This window comes from Sturnira hondurensis, unplaced genomic scaffold, assembly GCF_014824575.4.
Source record: "Sturnira hondurensis isolate 20B ecotype Veracruz unplaced genomic scaffold, ASM1482457v3 Scaffold0008640, whole genome shotgun sequence".
Lineage (NCBI taxonomy): Eukaryota > Metazoa > Chordata > Mammalia > Chiroptera > Phyllostomidae > Sturnira > Sturnira hondurensis.
This window is the reverse complement of record NW_028081271.1, coordinates 15,605,393-15,626,515: the sequence shown is the minus strand read 5'-3', so window position 1 is coordinate 15,626,515 and position 21,123 is coordinate 15,605,393. Positions and strand designations below refer to the sequence as shown.

The following is a 21,123-nucleotide window of genomic DNA, read 5'->3' as shown; positions in this document are numbered from 1 at the left end:
ATGCAAAAGAGTAGCAGAGANTGTCACTAGAGGTCAGACCCCATTTTCAGGTAAAGTCTCCTTAACCCCAGATTAAAGACCTGAATTCAGCCCAATCTTTCCTTCTAGAGCTTCCAAATGTCCACGACTGTGGTCTGTACTGACTGATATCAAAGTCACCCAAAAGGATGCCCTCATTCTTCCCTTTCACCCACAAAGAGATGACAAGGAAAAGGTTTGAAGTGGGCATACCGAAAGCTAAACTATTGTTCAGCATTCACACCCTTAAAGCCAAAGAATTGACTGAGATCAATATTACTACTTAAGCAGTTTTCCAAGGTACCAAAGCATTTGGTGATGCAAAAGAGTAGCAGAGAGATATCGCTAAAATTTGGTGAGAATGTGGAGAAAAGGGAACCCTTGTGCACTATCAGTGGGGATGCAGCCGTGATGGAAAGCAGTATGGAGCGACCTCAAAAGCTTACAAATGGAACTGCCTGATGACCCAGGGATGCCACTTCTGGGAATTTCTCCAAAGAAACCTGAAACACTAATTGGAAAGAATATATGTACCCCTATGTTCATTACAGCATTATATATAATAGACAAGATTGGGACACAATCCAAGTGTCCATATGAGTGGATAAAAAAGCTGTGGTACATTTACACTGTGGAATACTACTTGGCCATAAAAAAGAAATCTTGCCTGTTGTGACAGCTTGGATGGACCTAGACAGTTATTATGCTAGTGAAATAAGCCAGTCAGGAAAAGACAAGTGCCATATGATTTCAGTTATATGTTGAACCTAATGAACAAACTAAACTAACAAAATGAAACAGACTCACAGTTGCAGAGGACAGACTGACAACTGTCAGAGGGAAGAGGTTGAGGGCTAGGTGAAAAGGGGACAGGATTAAGCAACAGAAAAATCTCATGGACATGGACAACAGTATGGCGATTACCAGAGGGGAAAGGGGTGGGGCAGGGAGAAGAGGGTGAAGGGGGAATAAAAGATGACGGAAGGAGACTTGACTTGGGGTGGTGAACACACGTCATGCAGATGGTGGTTTACAGAATTATACACCTGAAATCTATATAATTTGTTAACCAATGTCAGTCACCCCAGTAAATTCAATATAAAAATAAATAATTTTTAAAAGATGTAAGAGTACAATGAGAAAGTAACACAATTTTAGGCCTCTTGGGCTCCGGGCTAGCTAAACTCCTGGGCTCAGGTGGTTTTAAAATGACCTACGGCTGTCGAAATGGTACAAAATGATAATTTTCAGTGACAAGTAAGTTGTGCAAAAAGTCAAGACTAAATGCTTAAGTTGTCCACTTCCAAACGGAATGGTATTACTGAAATTCAGCCGACATGCAGCAACCGATTTGGAAATTCGCTGCTCAGCACTTAAACGAACTTTATCTCCCATTCTAGCAGGTAAAGAACAGAAAAGCTAACAATGGCCTGCTTCTCAAAAGTGGTAGATTCCATATTTAGGGTCACTGTATTATATATAATAAAATAGCTACCACTTCCAAACACCCAAGATATATGTTAATTTATCTAGCTCTCCACCCACCATGCATCCAAAACATGTTTACTAAGTAGCTACTTATCTCCCCAATATTGTGCTGGGGCTTATACCAGCAGATCTGGTAGTGGGAAGGTAAAAGAAGTTCCATCCTACAGTACCTTTTTTCCTCTGACATAGCAAGTGAGGTGATCTGCTGAGAGTAAAGGCACGCCTCAAGTTTTGAGAGTGGCAAGGTCTGAGTCACCTTGGAAAATAGAAGAGAGGGCTGACTGTGAAAATCTGAGGTCAGACATTGTGGCAAGTAGAATACCTCTGTCAGTCTCTATTTCTTTATAATCCTCACTGTCAGGACCCTTGTTTCTTCTCTTGAAAATTATATTTTGAAAGTGTAACAGTGGAAGTCTTTTTTAAAAAAAAAAGGTCATCGGTAACCTAAGAGATAGGGAATAGGCGGGAAAGGGGCGATCAATGGTGATAGAAGGGAGACTTGACTCTGGGTGGCAAACACAATATACAGATGATGTGTTACAGAAACTTATATAATTTTACTAAACAATGTCATCCCAATATAATAAATAAAAAGTAAAAAAAAAAGAAAGAATTTTTCTTTGGAGCTCTCTGGTACTTGGACTCAGCAAGACCAGAGACTCAAGCAAGGGGAGAGACAAGGAAGAGGACAAGAACAGGTACGATTATGATAATGCCCATGCTCACATCCATAACACAATTTTCCATTTTGGGAACATGTACTTCTCTTACTGGTGCACCTTCTTGCAACACTGGAATTTAATCTGCAGCAATACGTGGTTTACTGCATCACGCCGCATGGCTTATCTCTGCCTATGATAAAAACCAACCCATTCAAATGATGTTGGCAGTAAGTATATGGACCAGACTGTAATTTACTACCAGTATGATGCCCTCCAGCTGCATATTTCTTGCAATATGAACAAGACGAAGGAAAAAGACATGCCATCCATCTAGAGTTGAGTGGGAGAATTTAATCTCTCCAATTTATTTTTATTCCTCATCTGAGGACATTTTCTTTTCATTGCTTTTAGAGAGAGAGGAAGGGAAAGAGAGAAGCGTTAATGGGAGAGAGAAACATCAACTGGTTGCCTCCCACATGCACCTGGACCAGGGATCGTATGTGCCCAGACGGGATCCAACCTGCAACCCCGGCATGTGCCCTGACTGTGGATCAAACCTGCCACCCTTTGGCTATGGGATGACACATCAACCAATGGAGTCACCCCAGCCAGGGCTCTTCTTCAATTTTTTTTTTAATATAAGTTAAGTCAATATTTGAAAACATTGTGCAGTTACAGCATATAAAAATTATGCATAGTAAAGTGAAAAGGTTTGGCCATTAGTTAACTCATGCCTCTCTGCCACAGATTTTCCCATATAGTTTTTAAAACTTGTGGCTTTTACTTGTCCAGGTACATTCTAGTTGAATCTTGTCCCTGTTGCCTTTGGTAACTTCATTCATTTACTCATTCATTCATTCAGTAATTACTCAGTAAGTTCCAGGCCTCATGTAAGGCAGAGAAAAGGAGGGAAAGATACTACAATGAGTCCCTGCTTCTCTGGTTATACATTCTGATGAAGGACTTAGTTTTCCTAATGCCAGTCTGGCATAAGTATAAATTCCTTAGAAGTGAGAGTCCACAGTCTTATAATGAATTTTATTTGTGTGATAGATGTACTGTGGAGTGATTTTAAAGAAAATGAGCCTGTCAGGAAATACTGTTTATTGTCTATGCATGTCTAAGTTTCTGAGATTTTCCTCTACTCAGGACCCACTTATGAAAATGTTTTCTTCTGATAGTGCTTTGTTTTGACTGCAGTAGGGAAAGAATGCAGAGATTTAGCGCCATAGGGACCAGGCCTCGTAAAGGGATCTCTGGAAGTAGTGGACGATTAGAGGCAGAAAAACAAATCCCACCTATTTCCGTCCCCAGTAACCATCAACACAAAACTCACCAAAACAGACGAGGCTAGAATAGTAATTTGGTGGTGGGGTTTATTGTCTTAAAAAGTTATTGGTCTGATTGTTTTTGATGGGAGGATTAAAATAAGTGAATCGAGTAAAATCCTAATGCATTTCAGTATTACCTTTGAGGTGACTTGAAGCCTACTTATTTGTTAGTGAGGCCAATGCCCAGTTTTAAAGTAAAACCAGCCAAATTTCCTGAATTGTTAAGGAAATGTTTTCATTTCATAGAAATTCTGACCTTTTAAAACAGAAGAAATATTGTAGTTAAAATCAAAGAGAAAAAATTATATTACATGCATACAGATATGGAGCTGATGATTTGATTGAAAAATTGGTTGCTTGTAAAAGAATCTAGTTTAATCAATGAGGGAGTTCAACATGATTCCAAGAAATAAGTGTTAACCATTTGGCAGTTTTGGTCATTGCTTGGTTCTGCAAAATCATTGACATGGCAAAAGGTAATGACCACTTAAAGTTTTACAATTAAAGGTATATGGCATCATATTCATAAATATGCAAGCTGTTCAAATTAGAGCGGATAGTGATTAAAGACATCCATAATAAAATGATCAGGATTAACATCATTTACCTAGTTAGAAACGTGACTTTTCCTTCTTTTGATTAAATTTGGTGAAAGTACACAAGGCTCTAGACTAACCTGCCTCTCATTCAACGTCTAAATCAATTTGAATTTTTTATCCCTACAACATAATTTTGATGCCAAATGCTGTCATACTGTGACTGTCCGACAATGGCATGTTCAAAGTGGCATGTTTAAAGGATGCATGTTTAAAGGGTGTTCAATGCGCTTATTTTACATGAACATTGTCTGAAGGTCCATTTGAAAGGACATTGCTAAAACAGATTTCACTTGCTAATGTGGCAATTTCCTTCTCATTTCAAATCTAATAATGTGCTATGCCATCAATCTACCTGGGGCATTAGGTGTTATCTTTAACCAATATCCTGTTATTGTTCTAAGGACGAGTGTACACACACCCAAAAAGTCAAGGAATTCTGTGCAAACTAAGAGACATTAAAAAAAAAAAAACAAATACATTAGATCTAATTACAGGCAATAGAGTTTCTAAAGGTCCTAGGTTAACATTACGAGCATTTTCCATGTTGAATTAAGCACACAGTTTAGTCAGTAAAGACATTGTTTTCATATATCTTGTTTATGTCTACTATAAATATCATAAGCATTCCATTAGCATTAACCCGGTGATTAATGCATATATGATGGAGTCAGGTTCTAATCAGTGATAATAACTGCCTACAACTATTTCCCCAACCATTCATCCACCAGCTCTTTTACCCTGACTAACAAAGACATGTCTACCAAAGTCTAAGGGTGCATGTAGTTACAGGAAACCAGATGCATTATTTATAAGGATGCAGAGGCTAGAAAGTTCGGCTATGCAGCTTAGCCTCGCAGTAGTAGACTCTCAGCTATCGGCAATAGGAGCTTTGCCAGTGCATTAGAAGATGAGATAGAAGGGATGCCTGCCAAATAAAATAGCTAAGTAATAACAAATGTTAAGGAGCCTTGGGGGTTGGAGGGAGTCCTGAGCTCACAGCTGAAGACAATTCAGATCACCAAGCTTTGCATCAATGCAGAAAGAAGAGGTGTAATCCCAATTAATTCTTTGTGTCTTATCCTTCCTGAGTGCTTGCTTTTTAATTACAGTTACGCATTCTTTTTTTATGTTACTAGAGTATCTGTATGCAAATGGGAAAATTACAACAGGTATAAAAAAGGCATGATGCAAGCTATCGGATTTCAAATTCAGGTATAATTAATTGTGTATTTGTATTGTTTACTCTGTTTAGAAATCTGTATCACTGTTTTGGGGATCCAGGACAAATGGGTAGTTTTACCCTTGGATTTCAAAGAAAAAGAAAGACATCCACACACACACACACACACACGGAGCCACAATTTCCTATTCTTCATGTGTTCAAAATGGATATATTGCTACAGACAGATATCTGTATGGCTTAAGTCGATTTCTGAGATAGTGCCATTCAAGTTTCATCTTGTGTTTATTCGTTCTCTGTCACTAGGAATTTATGCCGCAGCGCAACGAAAGCTGCAGGCTTGAACTGCTAACAGCAGCAGGGGGGAGAATGCCATCTTCACTGGAGAAATATCCTAAAAACTGACAAAAGAAGTCCATCCAAACACAAAAAAGAAAACTTACCGTGGAAACTGTTAAAACCAAATAACTTTCCTATCAATCTGGAATTTACACAAAAAGCTATGTTTTGTAAAAAAATAAAAACATCACTTTTATTGATAAGTTTGGCACAGAATGGACAAAAAGCTATGGTTTTTATTCTCCATCTCAAAATGGATTTCAACATTACCATTAAAAACATGGAGGAAGTAGTTGGGGCTACTTATTGCAAATTATGTTTATTCTTTTCTTTGAATAACCTGAGTTTCAGATATTTAATGCGTACACCTTTTATCTACCATAACATGCCCAGCATTCTCCCTCCATCCCAAACGTGTGTGTATTGGAAGGTGAAGGAGGAGAGGTTCATGGTATTCATTCTAAATTATCCAAGTACTGAGCAAACAATTTACTTATATGAATGTATAAACTTTCTAGCTTTAGTGCTTTTTATCATAGTAAGTGTGTGTATATATTTCTCCTCTGCTCAGGAATATTGATTCATAAAACTGATTTGGTCTAAGTAATCTCATTAGGAAAAAGGACCATTTAAAAAAATGTATTGATTTTAGAAAGAGTGAGGAAAAGAGGGAGAGAGGGTAAGAAAGAAACATTGCTTTGCTATCCTATTTATTTGTGCATTTATTGTTTGATTCTCATATGGGCCCTAACCAGGGACTGAATGGGCAACCTAGGCATATCAGGATGATGCTGTAACCAGCTGAGCTTTCTGGCCAGGGTGGAAAAATACCATTTAAAAAAGAAGCTGCAATGACCATGTGCCCTTTACAGAGAGTAGCCTCACTGAGATCACAAGAGGAGCCCCCTGAGGGTTCTTCTTCCACCCCCTGCTTCTACTGTCTGCAGGGGGAGAGAAGCCAGGACATGGAGTCGGAGATGCTGGAGTGCAACCTTGCTTATTCGAACACCCACTATAGAACCCTGACACATGTTAAATGGCCCGAGCCCCTCAGTTTCCTCATCTGTGTAATGGGACCATTCTATTCTATTTCATCTGTTCTCATTTGAGAGTACCTGACACAGGAAGGTGCTCATTAAAATAGTATTCACTTTACCAATAAATGTACTGTTATTTTAATAATAATAAACAAAAACTCAACCTGCTGAATGCTGGGATGGCATTTATTCCCAAACAGGTGACTGACTCTTCAACTGTTCAGCACCAGAAGGAGGAACAGCGACCAACTAGTAAATAAAAAGATTTTCAGATATTTTGTAATAATCCTATCTAAAGTGAAACAGAGTCTTAGAATTACCACAAAAAGAAGAATTTATCATAAAATGAAGGAAACTTCCAGATGGAAAAGCTAGAAAAAATTAACATTGAAGCATATAGTATGTGAAATACTTCTCAAAATGTGAAGAATTCTCTCATAAATATTTAAGCCAAGGTTATTTTTTAACTTTAAAATATGTTAATATGTTTTCATGATTTAAGGTTTAGGTGGTTTTCCTATAAGTGCATACAGTTTTAAAAAATCGTGGTAATCTAATTTTAAAAATCACCTCAATGTTGATATCTATTGAATAAATACCTTCTAGAAACCAGTGTAGTGATATGTTAGGGGAATGGAGACACATAAACCAACATTCCTTCCTCCGAGACCTTACGCTCCGGTTTGGGAACTGACAGGCACACCTGCACCCACAGTGAGTGGCGAGCATGTTGTTGGAACCAGAGCTATGGGAGCGGAAGATCATCTAACATCTCAATGTAACAATGAAATAATGAAGAGCTTGTTTTACTCCTTCACTGGGCAAAAATATTTTTAAAAATAATTTCAGTGCATCTGCAAATAAAATGCACCTAGGTCTCCACTTTGCTTTAAGAAGGAGGGAACTGTGACACTTTGAAAGCTGATCACACTACTGCTGACCCTATTCATGAAGACTCTCTTCGCCAGAAGCTTCTGTTAGAATCACTCCTCAATGCCCTTTTTACTTACAAGGTTGCAGCCAATGTTCTAGTCTTTAAAAAAAATAAGCAAAAAATTTTACTCTAATACTTGTTTCTGTGTATGTACATGTAATGTTTCATTTTTATTTTTTCATTAGACCGAACAGTTTTAAATCTCAGTCCCCATTACCTACACTGTAAAAAGGGTTTTAAAGGTTCCAATAAATGTCTTATGTTCCCCCAAGTCACCTATTTCCTTCCTAAAGCTTATCTTGCTTTCACACACAGTCTCATTTGCACATACAAGGTAATTCTCCTGCCCCCATAATCTATTTATCCTAAAACAAACCCAAGGACTCTGTGTGTGGTTTATTTTTGTACAGATAACTTGATGAAAATCTGAACAAGGATGCATTTCTGCTTTGGAGCATTAGGCACATGAAATTAAGAAGCTGCTATGAGGAGAGCAGAGGAAAAAAACCCATTTGGATCAACTAAAGGGAAATGTACAAAATGTGTAAAAAATCTATTATGGCCACTTCAAGGTAGGTTCTTCCTGATACATTTCATCAGAGATGGAAGGTGTTCAATTTTACAGCTTTTTTGTTTGTTTGTTTTCTGGGGGGGAAATGCAACAACTTCCTTCTTAGGGCCTTATAGACTAAGAATTATAAAAAACCATAATCTGTGTTCAAAGTTACATTATTTAGGAAGGACACAGATCTTTATAGGTTGATTAAATACCTTGACCTCTGGGTTAAAGTGTAAGGTGTTATACAGAATAGTAACACTGGAAATAATTTCTTTTGCAGATTTTTTTCCTTACTGTATCTTACTTCTGATACAGGAAATTTGTTGTTGAAAACTCGACCCAATGACATGAATACTTCTTGGCAATTAATCACTGCTCTCAGTAAATATGTTTCAAGAAAATCGAGAGCAGAGTCATGGTAAAGAAAAATTTTGCTTTTTGATATTCAAAAACATGTATATGTTTGCTGTACTATTTTACTCTGTGTGACACTCAAGTACAATACACTTGGACACATGCTTTCAAACTCACCACCTCTCCCACTTTCAGGTCAACTGAATGGGTCTAGAATAGAAAGAAAAAAACCTAACCCAGTGAAAATAAAATACACATGCAACTTTTCCATGTATATTTCCAGGCACTCGTAGCAAAAATAGCTACTCAGTTATGTAACATACCTTTGGTTAGTCCTCCTGTGTATCAAGGGTAAGTTCCTGATAAACAGCAATTGCATTTACCATATGTTCCTCTAAATGTTTCCAGTTAAATGTCTAAATCCTTAAAAAATTCCTCAACCTTCAAAACTCTACTTCTTGTAAATTAATTTTTGATACCTTTTCATCTTCCGTTGTATTTTACAGTTAGTGCAAAATTACAGAATTTTATCATCTTTTTAAATTGGATAAGTCTCAGAGAGATGATTTGTTGGTAAAATTATTCAGCTTTAACTATGAAACAAACAGTAAGTGACTACTTAAAAAAAAGACAGCAGTAAAAATAATTACCCCAATAATATTTCCTTTTAAATTACATACCACAAAAATGAGTGAATGTATTCCATCTTAAGTAATNTTACCATATGTTCCTCTAAATGTTTCCAGTTAAATGTCTACATCCTTAAAAAATTCCTCAACCTTCAAAACTCTACTTCTTGTAAATTAATTTTTGATACCTTTTCGTCTTCCATTGTATTTTACAGTTAGTGCGAAATTACAGAATTTTATCATCTTTTTAAATTGGATAAGTCTCAGAGAGATGATTTGTTGGTAAAATTATTCAGCTTTAACTATGAAACAAACAATAAGTGACTACTTAAAAAAAAGACAGCAGTAAAAATAATTACCCCAATAATATTTCCTTTTAAATTACATACCACAAAAATGAGTGAATGTATTCCATCTTAAGTAATATTATTTTTTTAAAAACAACTTAATTATAAAGATGGCCTCCCATATCCTCCTTTGTATTATGACTAAGTGTCATTAATACAATTAGCACAATTAAGCACAATTCACCTTTCTACTTTACTGGCAACTCTTCAGCTCCAGTCCTATTTTCTAATTCATATCTCCCCAATCACTCCCCCAAGAAACACACATCACAGTTCCTAGCATCACACTGGAACACAGTAGAGACTGTATTAGTAACTAATTTTTATTTTGTTAAAAAAGAGGGAAAGTCCTCAGTGATCAAGAATCAAAAAGCAGAAACAGGGCAATCCAACTTCAGTCCTAAATTTACTGTTCACTTTCTGTTTGACCTTATTTGTCCCTTGACCTCTCCCTATCTATATTTTACTTTTCTGCCATTGACGTGGACAAATTAATAGCGCAAAATTCTTTTTAAGAATTAAAAGATTGGTAAAATTTAGTTTCAAGTAAAAGTTCTTGCAACATTTACAAAGAGATTCTCAGACCCTTCCCTCTGTCCCTCTCTCTCCTGGTCACGTTTCTAAAAAATCTTGATATTCACTGAAAAAAAGGCTCCACATTTCTGAGCAAAGATGATGAACGAGTCAACCTAAACATAAACTCTACATACCGAGGCCAACATAAATAACATCCCCTTTTTTATTACAAAATCATAAGCATGTCAATCTGCAACATAACAATATGACACTCGAGCACACCATATGACATTTTAGGTGACGTGTTCCAATTGAAATACAAATGATCACACCCATATTATTACCCTAGCAACCACACTCAAGCAGGCATCAGTTCTGCCGGACCCTTGTACAAGAGATAGTTATGGACTTGAATGAAGATGATCACAGCTTTAGGCTATACCCCAAATGGGCCCATAAATTGGTTATTAAGATTTAGCTGAGCTCTGGTAGAATGAAAGATAATGAAAAGTGCCATTCCAGCTGATCTTTGATGTTAGTTAAGCTATGTACACAGAGCGCCTTTATTCAAGAAATGAATGAACGCTGGAGGCATTATAAGAGTGGTGGGGGGGAAGGGGGAGATGACCACAGACAAACTCCAAGACTCCCTGACTCACTCACTACCTTCGCTGGGTTTCAGTGGCGCCCTGGACGAGGCTGAGAAAGCCTGGGTCGGTGCCATCTCACACTTAAGACCTGCTGAGTCGTCTATGCAATATTAAATGAAGTGGGCTGAGCATGCTTTTACTTTCCTTATAAAGAGATAAAAAAGATAAACACCTTCATCAACGTGCAATTACTCTGGTGAAAGAAACTTGTTGTTTTTCCAAAACTACTTAAAAAAACATGGATCAAGTATTTTTGACTTTTAATTTGAAAGAACATTTTACACATTTCAAAATGCTTCCCATGCACTCCAATTTGANACAGACAAACTCCAAGACTCACTGACTCACTACCTTCGCTGGGTTTCAGTGGCGCCCTGGACGAGGCTGAGAAAGCCTGGGTCCATGCCATCTCACACTTAAGACCTGCTGAGTCGTCTATGCAATATTAAATGAAGTGGGCTGAGCATGCTTTTACTTTCCTTATAAAGAGATAAAAAAGATAAACACCTTCATCAACGTGCAATTACTCTGGTGAAAGAAACTTGTTGTTTTTCCAAAACTACTTAAAAAAACATGGATCAAGTATTTTTGACTTTTAATTTGAAAGAACATTTTACACATTTCAAAATGCTTCCCATGCACTCCAATTTGAAAACTGTAACTCGTTATTTTTTCACTCTTCTCTACTTCACGAAAGCATGAGTTTGGGGATTAAAAAAGAAGGCATTCCTAAGAATGATTATTGTAAGCTCATTGGTACTAATAAAGAGTCTTTTAAAAATGACATTTCAATTGTCTTCAGTTTTCTACCTCATTATTTTAAATGGTGACCCTGCTTTAATGTTGTCTGCCCAACTGATTTTCAGTAACACTTGTGTTTAACTTCCCTTTAAAGTTCTCTGCGCCCGATGTCTATGTTCTGATTTGTTTACAGTTAGCTGCAGAGGACCTCATTGGTTTTGCCACTTTCCCCTTCTCTCACTACAGAACCCTGCTCTCTGTAAGGAAACCTAGTGCATGCAGTTCCCAGGGGCTGAGTCCATCTGCCTCACTAACCCAAACACACGCAGGGCTGGATATCTGACCCTGCCCTGGCCCAATCAGAGTCATTAATCGCCCCGGATACAGTCATTATTTTAGAAGTAGGCATTTGATGCAAGCAGAGCCAATCAGGTTCTACCTTAAAATTTGCTGAGGGGATAGAGGCTTAGATCCAGGTCTCCCTGTCAGGCAGAGAAAAGCCACCGAGAATCAAGAATCAAAAGCATAAAACTAAGAAGTGACCCTATTGTGTCATTTGAGCCTCTGGATCAAGGTGGGACAGCTTTGCATTTTCAACTCATGGAGTCGATTCCTATCACTTGCAACCGAAAACCTCAAACTAAATTACCATTCAGATTTTCTGCTGCTTTATCATGTTGTTCCTCACTCCTTTTTCTATCCTATTTATTTTTAAAATAAATTTAAAAATTTTAGGGGGACTGTTTCTTATGGTATTCAGGGTATTTTAATTAAAGGCCTCTATTCTCGTTTTCCTATTTCTCAGATCCCTAGATAACTTGAAAAAAATGAAGAATTAAGAAAGCCACAAAGTTCAGCAAAAGAAAATTTATCAAAATCTTGCTAGTTCTGCCCTTCCAGATGCTTTCTTGATATATATGTGTGTGTGTGTATATATATATATATATATCCTCTATCTCTTTTCTTACCTCCACTTCACCATTTAAAAAATTAAATGTATTTTGTACATAATCCATTTCACTACTCTGTCCACATGATTAAAAACACTATAGTTCTAATACTTCTCTTAAAACAGGAAACATAAAAATATCCTTCCCACTCATAGATGACATAAAAAATGGAAGATATTTTAAAATGTAAAGAGACTATTCCAGTAAAAAAAATCCCACAAAATAAACAGAGAAATAATTGCTCTAAGTCTAATGGTTTTCTAAAAAATTTAGCTATCATATAAATAATTTCCATTATTTATAATATTATACAATAAATTAAATGGTAGCCTAGAATAAGACAATGCATATATCCCAAACATAAACTACGAATGAGGAAAAATTTGCCTCTTTGATGAAAATCAGATTTCCATTAATAATGGCTCTAGGATTATTTCCATCTCTGAAAATAGCATGTTTTGAAAAAATAAAGATTGCATCATTCTCAAAATAACAAAGCCAAAGAGTAAATAACTAAAATTATTCTAGACCAGCGACTTTTAACCTTTTTATCTCAGAGCATATATAAACTAATTACTAAAATTCTGTGGCACACCAGAAGCATATCTTTTGCTGATCTGACAAACAACATAGGAATGATTTTGATCCCTGCACACCAGAGGGCTCCTGCTGCGTTGACTGCTGTCATTTTTCACCTTGGCAATCTATGGGAAAAGAGGACAGTGCCCCTGACTCAATAGTCAGGTACTGCTTATTTTAAAAAGTCATGCAGCACACGGGTTGAAAATCGTGGTTCTAGACCATTGTTTCTGTCTCCTGTAACAGCACAGACCCCTCGGATTGTGTGTCTTGGACTAAGGACCCTCCTGTCCATTTCACTGACCTTGTGTATTGTGAGGAGTGTACTATTTCAGTGACAGTTGGCTCTGGGATGACTAGGATAAATGTGATTTTATTCCTGGAATCTTTATAAAGACTTCATTTTGATGTCCTTTTATAAAGAAAGCCTGACCATGATCTAGTTGTACGGATCCCATAAAACTTTGTAAAAGACTATGGGAGACTTGAAATCAGAAGACTGAGGTTTAAATTTCTATTCTACTACCTACTTAGTTTTTGAATTTGGTCATGCCAAAATTTCTGAGTCTCAAGTCTTTTATGTGATAATAAATGAGATGAAATCTAGGTGACAGAGTTATTGTGTGAATAAATGATTCAATAAATAAAAATATGTCTTAGAAGATACACAGTGTGATACAAATATTGCTTATTTACATATGCATAGTACACACACATAGAGTCATATGGTTCAAAAGAATAACTTTGAACCATATGACTACATGAAGGCTAATTTCAACTAAATCCAAAAAGTTTTGAGATTATCTTGTCCAGCAGTGGAATGGGCAAAGGCAGAACTGAAGGCTTAATTTACAGTTGCAGGTAGTACTAAGAAAAAAAAGTAAGATATATTCACGCACAAAATCAATGAACTGAACATGAAGGCAGTAAGTTGCCAGACCACATGAATGGCCGTGATACAAGTGCCTTCTCTTGCTCCAAGTCACTGTATTGTCCTAAATATCTGTAAATAACTCTAGGCAATCAGAAAGACAAAAATAGACCCAGGTGGGCAATTTCCTTTTCAAATTATTCTTTTATTATTATGTGATGCACGATGACTTGTTTGTCCACAATAGACTGGGCCACCACACCCTTGAAATGCCATGTTTATAAAAATCTGGAACTACAACTTGCATTCAATTACAAGTAGCTCTCCAATAGAGGCCAGCGTTCATGTTTTGCCACCAATAAAGATCTGAAATTGAAATGCAATTTTTCCAACTGAAAATCATTTAGCAAAGCGCCAAGCCGTTTTTTCTACAATTAAAGCAGGTAAATCAGTTACAGGTGAGAGTGGACTCTAAGAATCATAGCTCCAAATTTCACGAATGAATCTATCTAATCTAATCTAATCTAATCTAATCAATACATATTTCTGTGTCTCATTATAACCAAAATGTCTCTGCAGACAGAAAACGTTTTTCCCCCTTCAGCTAGCTTTTTTAGATGCCAAATTGAAGATTGAATTGTTCATTTCATTCAGAGATTCCAAAGAGGACGTCCTGGATAAGTTCCTTTGAAATGCTGCCTTAGCTGAGAGTATTTAATATTTGCAGAGACAGTGATTTCTTGGCACAGAATTTTCAGCAGCATCCTTTAGAGAGGCATCATTAATTTCTTTCCTCCTCCAATGATGAGGATGTTGCCCTATAGGGTTCAAGTAAGATGCAAGGGCTCCCTGATTTTCCTCCTCTCTTCAGGGCCACCTCGCACTGTTAGGTGCTCCCTCTCTTCCGTATATAGATAGAGGGGAGGCCACCTAACCATGAAGCCATGCTAAATGAATCACATTAGTTTTCCCACATTAGGCTTCCCAGTACGGGTTTGAGGTGCACACGATTATACAGATATATGTAGAAACTGAGTCCCAGGGATGTTAAATAACTTGCTTAAGATTCCACAGCAATTAACAGTAGCAGTACTGAGACTTGAGAACCCGAGTCCCTCCAAAGTCTGAGTTCTTTCTACCTCACTTTACCACCCGCCATGCTCTGATGCGTAACATAAAAATGATAGGGCTCAGCCAGTTCCCAGTTCCAGGAAATGCATTTACCTTCATCTACCAAACGCACTCCCAATCCATTCTGAGTCGAAGACTACTTTTCAGTCTATTCACAGAATCTCATTTCTTTTAATATTAAAGTTGTTTTCCCCTTTGAGGGGACTAAACCTTGCACATCATTGTACTGATGAGGTCTGAATGCTGCTTGTGTGACTTTAGACAAGATACATCAGTTTCATCATCTGAGAAATGGAATAAGGTTTGCGAAAATCGTGAACCATCACGTGTGTATAAATCACTCAGCACAGTGCCTGGTGCCCAGCAAGCCTTCAATTAACGTCTGCCATTATTATTACTACTATTAATATATTACCACTAAAGATGGTTTTCTAAAAACTTTCGTTATCTTTAGTTTTTCCTATTTCTATTTATTAGGGTTTTCATTTTTGTTTTCCTCATTTATATATTAAATTGGAATGGATGGTGTTTAATTCAGTAAAGTGGTTGGTATGACAATTATATTTTCCATAGCATTTGACAAAATTGTCTGCAAAATGGGGTCACCGGCGGCTGGCACTTCAGAGAGAAGTAATTAAGGTTCATTCTAAACAATCCACTTACTTTTTTGCTGATCCTATATAAAGCAGGAACAAGAGAGTCTTACTGACTATTCGGTAAGGCTGAAATTCTTCTCCTAAAACCTGTCACTTACATGTAATAGGACACTCATTTAGCAAATTATTTACACATTTTAAATCACAGATGGCCTCATTACAGAAGAATAAAATCAAATGAAGAAAAAAGAATGTTGCTCTTTATCAGGACATTATTATGGGAAACTTAAAAAATTGTAATTAAAAATTCTAAAAATAGTGAATGTAGAATGCGAGTTCCTCATTTCAAAAAAGTAGATAAAATTTAGCTCAGAAAAGAAAGGACTATTAACTTTGATATTCTGCCAATACATATGAAATCCTAGGAAAAATAAATACAAAGATACAAAGGGGACAGAAATGATAAAGTGCTTGAAAGTGAAAAACAAACCTTTTAAAAACTTGTAGTCAAGAATGATTATTGTTACAGTGCCTAAAAAATTATGTAAAGACTTTAGATTAAAAAACATTTTTTAAATTTCTGACTAGTGTTCAATGACATGGGGGAAATCCTTATGATACATTCAGTAAATAGAGGGAGAATGGGTAAAGTAGAAAGCCAGAATGAAGAACACTGATTAGAAGAAAATACACTAAAATATTAGCAACGTTACTTTGAATGGGTAGGTGGGCAATTTTTTTCCTTCTCCTTGCTTTACCTATTCCAACACGGAGGAGAGAGGGACTTTGGGGGCTGGAGGGCAGGCAGGAAAGGCTTTGGGGAGAAACAGGGTTCCGGAAAGGAAAATGGACCTGGCACCCCAGGCAAGGCACTGACCCGGGCCACAGACCTAAGTCCTCACCGCTGAGCCTTCTCAAAGGAAACCTAGCAGGGACAGCCTCTCAAAACATGACTGGCAGGAGGGGGACGTTTCCCCACGAGGGTGTGCACATTGGAACCTAAGTGCAAAGTCCAAAAGTGCCTCGCCTTTTTCACACTGACCCCAAAAGCAACCCAGATCATTGTAACCCACAACAGGTTTGCTGAATCCATACTACCTCAGCACAGCTTTTCAAGATTTACTTTAAAAAACACCAAAGTCAACAGTTCGAAGAATGTAGCCCACACTGAATGTTACTGCACTGTAACAGCACAGTTCCTCACGGGCTGAAATCCAGTGAATAAAACCCTACTCTTCAGGGCTGATTACTTCTGACCCATGCGAACTCTTCCAAGGCCTTCGACTCTTATGTATTTTTAATCTTTAAGTCCAGCTTATTGCTGATTCTTCCAGTTTCACCTCCAGCCTCTGCTAAACAGAGATGTGTCTGCGGCACGGCTCTTCTGCAGTGCAGCCTTCTGCAGGGTGCTGCCTCTGAATGAATGAGAGTCTCACCACCACGCTTTCATCATTCTAACCAAGCCTGGATGGACTTAGCGTCCTGCCACTGCTGGTTTATATTTTCCAACTATACAGCACATTTTCATGATATTAAAAATGTATTAATGAATCAATTCAACCCTATTTCCTGAGGGCCTACTCCAAATGGAGGGTGGTGGACAAAACAGCACACTGAGCTACTTTGGCGTAACGGTCCATGAAGCCTTCCTGCTCTGTTTGAAACCCTTACCAGAAATACCAGGGACTAATTCTGCCGAGGGTTTAGAGATCAGCATTACATTTCAAAATTATTTTCTCTCTCAACAGTATTGCAATGGACGGAAATGTAAACAGAGAGATTCATTCCAGTTCCCTAAATCTCTGGGAAACCAAAAGAAATCTTTCTTCCATTCCATAATTACTCGGCTATGCTTACGGATAGCATCCATCACCCCATTAATGATAGCATGAAGGGTTCCAATTGCAAGAGTTTCAATAACTGTATTCAATGAATCATGCAGGAGAGAAGTTATTCCCAGAAAAAAAAAACACCAAAAAAGAAAAGTTCATCTTTGCTCTTGTATAATAAACTCTCAAATATGTAAAGCAAAGTACACGATGCCTTAATGCTAGTTAGTTAAAATCTATAAAGTTATACTAATCTTTCTATAAGTAGAATTAAATACCAAATATCCTGAACTCCCCGGAGGGACTGTCACTTTGGAGTATGTAATGAGCGTTCTTAGAATTCAGAGGAAGCCAATTTAGCCCTTCCGAGCGTTGCATTTCCTGTTTGATGTTACTGGATTGTCGTCACCAATCCGGTTGAATGATGCTTTATCTAGCTAAGATATAGTCACAACATTATACTTCATGCACTAAAAAAGTATGCTTACACCATATGATTACAATTCTGGTCCCACCAACCTAAAGGGAAAAGCTGTAGGTCAAACGGGATCTACTTCAACAGATTGACCATACAACTCAAGTTGCCAAAAGTACAGACCTTCTTCTTTTTCAAGGGCTTCCTACCATGCCAATAGCCAAAGGAAACTGTTCCTTAAACACTCTCCAGGTTGGAGCTGAATAATTGGGAACACTTATTTATTGAAGAGCTGAGCAAACTAGAAAAAGATCTTTAAATAAAGAGCTAAAATAAGGGAGAGAAAGGCTGTAGTTTTAAGTTTTATTTTTCAAGGTCTCCTAAATCCCCCTGTTGGGTATCAAAATTTCATGCTATGCTATTCACAATTTATAAGTATGAAAACTATTTTTACTAGTCCTTGCTAATAATGCCTTCAGTTCCCCTGACGCAGCACAAGGCACCAATCAGTCTAACAGTTGTAGAACTCCACAAGCACAAAGCGCATTTAGCATTAAATAGATGAAAACTAATCTGAGATCTTACCTAGGGACTTGCTCTCAAACATTTTCATAATTAGTCACTTGCTATCAAATTTGAATTAAGGGCATCTATATATAGTTTCCTTATTGCCTCATAGCAGACTGTATATGAGAACCGAGGAGCTTTGGAAGAGAGGCCCCAGACAGCTGGGTATCATGCCTCAGGCAGTTGCTGAAGGCATCAGGACACACTTAAAAAAAAACAAACCATATAATGTTCTCTACTGCTGACTCAGAACTAGGCCTTAGAGGCTATTCAGTTATTTTACAACAGTTAAAGGCAGTATATTATCCTAAAACAACCACTTGTGTGGTATCTCTTAATATCCAGATTTATCTTAGGGGGCCTTTCTATTCCAAATGGCAAATACCATCCTGCATTCAAACTTGACACATGGTTCCTCAGTAACTTTAGAGAGTAGCAGTGAACATAACCTTCAGAAACAGACATTGTCTTGGGTTAAACACTAGTGAAGAGAATGTTTAAATATACTTACATGAAGAAGTATTTGCTCCTTCGGTTGTTACTGATATTCTAATGGGAGACTCTATAAAACACAAAAGTGGAATGACGCTTTATTGAGTCATACCTCTTAGATTCTAACATTAGGGATTGGCCTGGCTTGGGTGTCATCTAGAAGAAGAGGACTAGAACACAGTGCAACGGAAAAGCTGAAGCATTTCAAGGTCAAAGGAAAATATACACAATATTCGAAGACCACAAAGGAGTATTTCTGTAGTCCAGATCCAAAGACTTTTGAAAAAGGAGGAAATGGAGTGGGTCCATCTACGAAGATATCCCACACCAAACGCTGTTTGCACTTCCTGGAAATGCTCTAAACAGATCCACACTCCAGGTAAGGCAGACAATTCCTTTTCGGACATACGAGATCCTGACCTTTAGTAACGTGAAACCAAGGAAAATAATCCCCATATTGAGTGAGGATGAAAGTCAAGTTTCATGCATAGAAAAAATTAAAAATGAAAGAAAAAGAAGGCGAATATTTTCAGGCAACTTGGTCTGCATAAACATCCTGAGCAAACACGGTGCTGGAGAGCCACTACAAGAATTACGTTAGGACTCAAACAAAGCATGCTGGACAAGTGCATAATACAACCACGGGGGACGCGGGAGATTCTCTTGGTCATAAGGGTAAGGGAGGGAAACCAGTGTGTAAGTGCAGACCTGCATAAACATCACACATGCAGCAAAGAAAGCATGGGGCCTATGAGTCTTTATTAGTAAAAAATAGGAGCAGCTTAGTATCAAAGAAAGATTGAAATTCGGCGTCCAGAGAGTTCTAAAGGTTCAAGTCATACATCAAAAAATAACAGTTACAGTCTACTTTCCCAAGACAAGCACCATATAAATTTAAAAGCTCAGGTTTACAACAACATCTACTAGAGTTGGACAATGAAGTCCCTACATTTAAAAAAAAATCCTTGAATGAAATGTGAAGAAATTCAAATAACTCAACAATTCTTTTCTTTAGATCTCTCTTTCCCTCCCTCTTTTTCTTTCTTCTTCCCTTCGCCCCCCTCCCCTCTCTCTCCCTCTCTCTCTCTCAAAAGTAAGGATCATCCCACCCTACAATACAGGTACTTATACCTAAGTAATTACCCATGAATATTTCTTAAATATGGTCAAAACTAAGATATGGTTTATGATATAGAGAAATTTAGCTGTTATGATTTTAACAATAGCTTTGAAGGGAAGATTAAAACTGGTGAAGGGAAGATTTTAAAAAAGGATTGTGCTGTGTCAGATTATATGGCCTCTTGTAGGCTCAATAAGGTACAGGCCATTTTATATATATATATATTTTTTTTTTTCCAATGAAGGCAAAACTTTAAATACAGGGTAATGGAAAGAATACTGAGCATGAAATATCCACTTTTCTGAGCTTACTGAGCTATATGAGTTAACATTCCTAATGGCCATTTGTATAATAAAGAAAATGTTTTCTCATTGTATAATAAAGAAAAACAATATCATGTTTCACAAATCTGTTGTCATTACTGAATGAGATGCAAAAATCTTTGTAAACTGTAAAGTATCAGGGAAAAAGCGAGTTATTATACCTTGAAGTTAGTTTTAGTTTTGTATCTAGGTCTGCAAAAACTTGCTTCCAATGGAATGTGAATTTTTAAATATTTTAAAGTTCTGTTTCCTACAGAATTACAGAGGATAAGAAAAAGTAAAAAGAAGTCAGAGTAGATTAACTAAGTCTCCACACAACTAGTGGAGAAATGGATGACTTGTGTCGATACATGCCTTAGTACATCTGAGTGAGTATCTGCTCAGAATGTAATTGCTCTTGGCAAATAGTATAAGCAAGTGAGGAACAAACAAAAACAACAACAACAATAAAGTCTGTGGTTTGTTTCTCAAGTTTAGTGACCCACACCTGATCATTAGGTGCCCGATGGTCAGATATCAGACGCTGATCCATCACCCAGGAGTAAACTAGGATGGATGAAAGAGAGCAGAGGAGACTAAGAAGAGCACCTATAAAGATATAAAACCTGAACTGATAACCAGATGTCTCCTTTAATGCACTAATGTCACTCGTATGTAGACACAGATTTCTTTTCCTCATGCATGCCTCTCAGGCCCAAGTTCAGACTCCATTAAGGAAAATCCAAAAAAGGCAGAATGAGCTGGAGGAAAATATTGGGACAGAAAACAAGCACAGCTTAAATCTGGATGCAGAGGGGGTTCTGATTAGTAGCAGGAGCAGCCAGCAGTGATGTCTGTCATTCTGGTTAGTAACACTGGTCAAGCTG

The 21,123-nt window shown here is 37.4% G+C and overlaps 1 protein-coding gene across 2 annotated transcripts in view; it reads right to left on the bottom strand.

Annotated features, from left to right (window-relative positions):
- Positions 1-21,123, bottom strand: part of NRG1 (neuregulin 1) — a 959,746-nt gene that overhangs the window by 118,540 nt on the left and 820,083 nt on the right. For both annotated transcript variants that reach the window (XM_037055334.1, XM_037055337.1), the window contains exon 5: positions 18,834-18,884. In XM_037055334.1, coding sequence (XP_036911229.1) covers positions 18,834-18,884 — 51 coding nt within the window. The remainder of the gene's footprint in view (positions 1-18,833; positions 18,885-21,123) is intronic.